This window comes from Oncorhynchus kisutch, linkage group LG8 (genome assembly GCF_002021735.2).
Source record: "Oncorhynchus kisutch isolate 150728-3 linkage group LG8, Okis_V2, whole genome shotgun sequence".
In the NCBI taxonomy this organism is placed as follows: domain Eukaryota; kingdom Metazoa; phylum Chordata; class Actinopteri; order Salmoniformes; family Salmonidae; genus Oncorhynchus; species Oncorhynchus kisutch.
The window spans coordinates 34,607,991-34,613,939 of record NC_034181.2 but is presented as its reverse complement, the minus strand read 5'-3'; the positions used below and the strand labels follow the sequence as shown (position 1 = coordinate 34,613,939).

General features: G+C 38.4%; 1 protein-coding gene across 1 annotated transcript; it reads right to left on the bottom strand.

The window, feature by feature from the left end:
* Window positions 1-285: 285 nt before the first annotated feature.
* On the bottom strand, window positions 286-5,432 carry LOC109895814 (4-hydroxyphenylpyruvate dioxygenase). Its single transcript, XM_020489820.2, has 15 exons — window positions 5,178-5,432; window positions 4,850-4,945; window positions 4,654-4,680; window positions 4,344-4,406; window positions 3,897-4,001; window positions 3,724-3,766; window positions 3,513-3,595; window positions 3,207-3,296; window positions 3,013-3,116; window positions 2,818-2,895; window positions 1,928-2,090; window positions 1,669-1,740; window positions 1,441-1,563; window positions 1,139-1,255; window positions 286-948 (listed from the first exon to the last, which is right to left on the bottom strand). The coding sequence occupies exons 2-15, from the start codon at window positions 4,850-4,852 to the stop codon at window positions 838-840; spliced, it is 1,182 nt and encodes a 393-aa protein (XP_020345409.1). The 5' UTR covers window positions 4,853-4,945; window positions 5,178-5,432; the 3' UTR covers window positions 286-837.
* Window positions 5,433-5,949: the final 517 nt, after the last annotated feature.

The window sequence follows — 5,949 nt, the reverse complement described above, 5'->3', positions numbered from 1 at the left end:
TCTGTGTTCCTCTCCTTTAGCATTTAAAAGTACAGGGTGGGGTATGAAAATACCTTGACCTGGAAAGATGGTTTGTTGCAAATATGTACATGATGAGTTATGTCTACATGAGAGCTAATGGCGATGTATTCAGTTTGTGTCAAGCCTTTTACTGGGTTCTTATGGTAATTGTTTTCTCAGGTATTTCTTTTTAAGACAGAGTGGAACTGTATATTTATAATTGATTTGCTACATATTTTTGATAAGTTCACTCTCAAATACAAACAAACACTGTGAATGATGGAGTCTCAATGCAGATCAATTGTTTTATTACATGCTCTTAAATACGAATGCTAAAAGTAACAGTTTGAAGTGAAAGGATACAAATAACTTACATTTGTGTGTTCTTACTATGCATTCATTATTTTGAGTTTATTACCTCCCTCCTGGTTAGGTTGTGGTTTATTTGTTATTCTTTTTTCAGAAATAAAGTAAATAAGACAATATAAAGCTAAGACTACAGAGTGAGGTCACATAAAAAAAATATTTAAAAAAAAGCCAGTATTAAATTATATAACTGGCTCAAATTGTATAATGATGTCTGCTCTGTCGCTGTTGCTACTGTATGTATTGTACATCAACATATCTGATTCTGATCAGTCACAAAAACAAATATAACAATTTGGCTTCAAGTCAAAATGATTTAGTATGTCTTTTTACAGCATCACTGTATTATTCTAATAATGAACAATCGTTCCTTACGTTTGACTCCACAAGCACTGTCAAATCATAATTCCATTTATATATAGTGTGTAGATACAGCTCTCCAATAAATCATTGAACAAATTATTTGCAAGCTCAAATATGGTTAGACACACCATTAGGGGTCAGGATAGTCAAGTTCCCTCTAGCATTCTGGTCTGCCTCGATGGCTTCGAAAAGAGCCTTGAAGTTGCCTGCACCAAAGCCCTTGGAAGAGTACAAAGACATGTTTTTACATCATTTTCAGTCTAAATGTAGACCTGCACATCCACCTTTATCATCACTACATACTGCAAATAGATTTTTCAATAAACTAAGAAAGCTCATATTCTTAAAATCATAATGGTTTCATATTGTTTCATTTGTAATGCTCTATGATATTTCAAGCTACTCTCACCTGATGGTTGTGTCTCTGAATGACCTCCAGAAACACCGTGGGACGGTCCTGAACAGGCTTGGTGAAGATCTGGAGCAGGTAGCCACTCTCATCAAAATCTACTAAGATCTTCAGCTCCTGTCAAAGCAACAGGACATAAAAGTGCTTATCAGGCTGAAAAGCTAAGAACCGAGCATGGAACTTCAAATTAACGGATTGTAATTGCCATCCTTATGCATTTAACTATCAGGTATTTGGATAAATTAAATGTAATAAATAATTGGAAAATGTATTCAAACAGCAGGGAAAGTTGTGTCTCTGACCTCTAGAATGTCCAGGTCCTCAGTGATCCTGACTTGGGAGTGTTGGAGATTCTTTCTCAGCAGCTGGTAGTAGGTGTCTGGCACACACATGAACTCCATGCCACGCTCTTTCAGGTTACGGATCTACAACAAGGAGAATACACTAACCACACCAAGCTTTCATCTTCCATTGATGTGTATATTATAGTGACCAGGTTGAGCTTAGCCTTTATTTGTGAAAAGACTTACTGCAGTGATGATGTCTGATGTGTTCATGGCGATGTGCTGGACACCTGGGCCACCGTAGTATTCCACATACTCCTGTTAAATCCAGTGAGTTTAGCAAGGTACAAGCTCTACACTTGACTTTTTTGTAATGCTACGTTTCTTAAAGGTACAATACTAAATATATGTCTATGGAGGACATTTGTATGTCTTTGTTACATAAGTAAATACCTCTTGACATACTTAACATATTATATATTGAATAACAAGGCATATGACTTGCCTGGATCTGGGACTTGCGTTTTCCCATGGCTGGCTCATTAATGGGCATCTTCACTGTCTCTTCATAATTGGCCACAACGATGGAGCGCAGTGCACTGAAATCTGTCTGCAGCTGCTTGTCATCCACCGACCAGAACCGGTGGAAGAGCAGGTTCTTCTGGTACCTATGGAAACAGAACCAACTACTCAGGAATCTTTGTGTGTTTAATGGATAGGTGAGAGACTACACTATATATATCCCAAGGCCCTAATCCTTGGGCCTTCCCTTTAGAGATCAAACCCATCCCTGTTTTTCATCTCAGAGCTACGACCTCTAATTGACTCCAGATGTGGGGAGCCCCTGGGACCCAGCTCAAAAACTGCTAAGTAATATTAGTCTCTGACCTATGCCAAACAGCCTGGGTTACGTAATACAGACACGTCCCCATCCACCCATCTATCCACCAACCAAACCACTGCTGTATGGAGAAACGTGAAGAGCAGTCAACTTGGCTTTACTTGCATTGGATGGAAACCATTCTAGAGAATGTCAAATTAACCCTAAAATGTTGTCTATTAGACTGCTGTTTTTTTATATTGCGATTAGTGTGTGGTAGTTTTTTTTTAGAGGAGGAAACTGATATCCATGGATGTTTTTGTCTGGAACAAAATGTACAGTCCAGGATGTGTAATAGTAGGACAGCAGGTAGCCTAGCGTTTAAGTGCATTGGGCAAGTAACCGAAAGTTCACTGGTACAAATCCATGACTAGGTGAAAAATCTGATGATGTGTCCTGGAGCAAGGCACTTAACCCTAATTGCTCCTGTAAGTCACTCTGGATAACACCATCTGCTAAATGACTAAAATGTAAATGTTGTAAATCCTCTAATCTAGATCTAGACAATGCCTTACCATTCCACCACAGGCACCATTTCATCATCCGGCTGGTTCCCCACAACATGGTCAATGAAGTTCAGTAATCCACTGGGTCTGTAATGTTAGATAAGGCTTCACAGTGACGCCAACTGCTTAACTGAAACAGTCTGTCTCGTTTACAATGATCTATAAAAGCTCATTTCAACACCAGGTAAAATTGCTCATACTCACAGCTTGGCCAACAAGGGGTCCCGGTGGAGAGGAGGATGGAACCCTGGGAGGAAAAGCCCTTTGTAGGCTGTCCTCTCGACAAATGTGTGTGTTGTGTCCCCATACTATAGTGATATAAGAGAAAATCCCAAATCTAGAGCATACTGTAAATCTACTTTCCTCTGCTCAGTTTCAGCAGATGTTGACTGACTTACCGTCTGGAGAACAGCTAGCTTAACCCTGCCATAATTGTCCTCCAATACATACGGCTCTTTCACTATGATGGCACCACGCTCTCTGGCTTTCTAAAGAGTATAATAGAGAGATAAACATATGCACATGTGATAAAGATCCAGGAAGATTAAAATAATTATCCTATAGCTATGCGTCTTTTCAATAAATCCAAGAAAAAGATTGCAATCCTTAATAATATTTTCAACCCATCTCATTAGGAAAGAAGCATTCTCCTCATTCCAGAAAAAGCTGATATTTTGGATTAAATAGCAAGCATGCTTTGATACCTGCACAAGGTAATCACAGTTCTCCACAGTGAATGCAATGTCCCTGGCGCCATCCCCATGCTTCACCAAGTGCTCCCCCATTTCTGAATAAGGGAGATGGACAAAAGTGCAGTATATTAAAATCAAAGTGAGTGAAGTAGCACACTAGTCAGTGACAACCAATCTCATAATATTTAACCATATGAACGGTGACGTTTTTGTCATACCGGACCTTTGTTTCCAGGGTTGAGGGCGGACGCGAATACATACATAATCTGGGAAAGACAAAACGCCCAAAAGTTACATGATAGACAACCAAGGAACTTCCATCACTTGTAACAAGTTACGATCTATTATTAACATGTGCCATAATTAATTCAGGATATGCTGCAATGCTCTGCTCACCTTGCCTTGTTTGACCACATGAGACACCACATCACGACAGCCTGTCTCTAAACCCTGGTAGGCCAACGGTTCAAATCCAAGCTTGTTACAATAGTAAGATGCTGCCTGTTGAAACAGAAGAAAAACACCAGTGGCACTCACAACCAAACACTTGTACATTTACTGTTTAGGCACAAAACCTTAACACAATTTCTATACAGTGTGTTGTTGTACTGTAAAGGACTGGTGTGCTGGGAGCGCCACCCCTTGGTGATGGAGTGGGAAAGCATCTGGATCAAATTAGAGGAGGATGAGGTCTACTCTGAGGTTTCATGCCTATTGTCCCTCCACCCCTTAAAAGAGCCAATAGCCATCCCCCTCAGTGAATAGTCCTCTAACTTTGAGAATGTTCAGGAAAAATGTAACAACATGCAAAACTATTTAAAATCAGCATAATGAGCTTCATACCTGTTTGGCATTTCCAACCCAGAATGTGATGTGGTCGAAACAGATGAACTTGCCATGGTCATGCTTCAAACAAAAGCAGAACAATTTAATACTGGTATGTGAGGGGGATACATCTAGCATACATCAGACCATATGACAGCAATTAGAAAATATTAAATGTAAGAGAACGATTATGCATATTTAAACATATTGGTAGTCTAGTTACATTTTTGAAATCATACTTTGAACTAGTTAAAATACATATCCATAAAAAATGATGGTGTGTTCATTAAAATATCTATTCACAAAGAGTATTAATTGAAGGACTTACATGTTCACCTCTGTCTGTGTAGGTAGTCTAAATAGATACAAAACATTACACATAAGCATAACGTTTAAAATCATCATTCCAACGACTAATACATCTTGGAATGTGAGATTGTAATTATAAATTCAATAACAACTGACAAATGTATCTAAATAATACAAATGTAACACTTTTCGAATGAATATATATTTTCTCTTACCATCTTGTACCCTTCGGCTTTCAACTGCTTGAAAATAAACTCATTACAATAAAGGCAAGCATTTAAACGTTCAGAATGAAGTTCCACGCCCTGCCGCTGTTCGAGGAGGAGTACACGGAAGTATGCGGAGATATAGAGAGCGAAAGAGAGGTTACGCAATCATTTCTCATCCCAATATATATGTTTAAAAAAATAATGTAATGTAATGGTACAGTAATGGTACGCTTGGAATACATTTCATACTAGAAGTTTATCTTAGGTGCATCACATAAATTAGGTGCATACATCACATATAACAAAAAGTGATATGCGAAAAAAATGCACTTACCTTCTCTTCTCAAATACCGGAAAAAGTTGTATTAAAAACTAAATTGTTATTTATTTTTAAAATGAAACTATGCAAAGACAGAAAATGCACTCAATCTTTTCTAGTCAGGCCATGTGTTTGTATTTAGTCTCGAGAGGAGGTTCGCTCGTACAGGTTTCCTATTGGCTGTTTATTTGGAGCAGTCGCCACAATTTTCACATTGCAGAAACAAACTATTGGTAGGCCTCAATAGTCTCCCCTACCCCTCCCTCTTCATAATTAGTCATCCGTTAATGACAATGTTTTATACCCTCTGTATCATTCTTTACAAATCCTTTATCACCAACGTTTGTATGAACATGGTTATTCCAGACGTTTTCAATTGATCTATTGTTGTGTGTGAATGACAATGTTGCCTGATGTACTTTTGCCCAATGTGACAATATTGACAGCCCTCCCAACTGATTTACATAGTAGTGAAGATGATACACTACTACACTAGAGCTCATTTCCTCAATTGAACTAGTAGTCTGTGTCTTAAGAAAGTGATGTCAACAAATTGGTTATATTCCTGCATAAATGAGGAAAGCATGTATCCCTAGTGTGGAAATGGAACAGAAAGGCTGCCGAAAAGCTAATTATTCGTAAAGAAGAAGATATTTGACAGATTGTACTGCAGAAAGAGACACCTCTCGAGCTATTCTTTGCTTCTTGGATTTTGAGCGGCTTAAGTTTGACAGCCTCAACAGCATCAACACAACAATAGGTTGTATCTTGTCAACGTGATCATTAG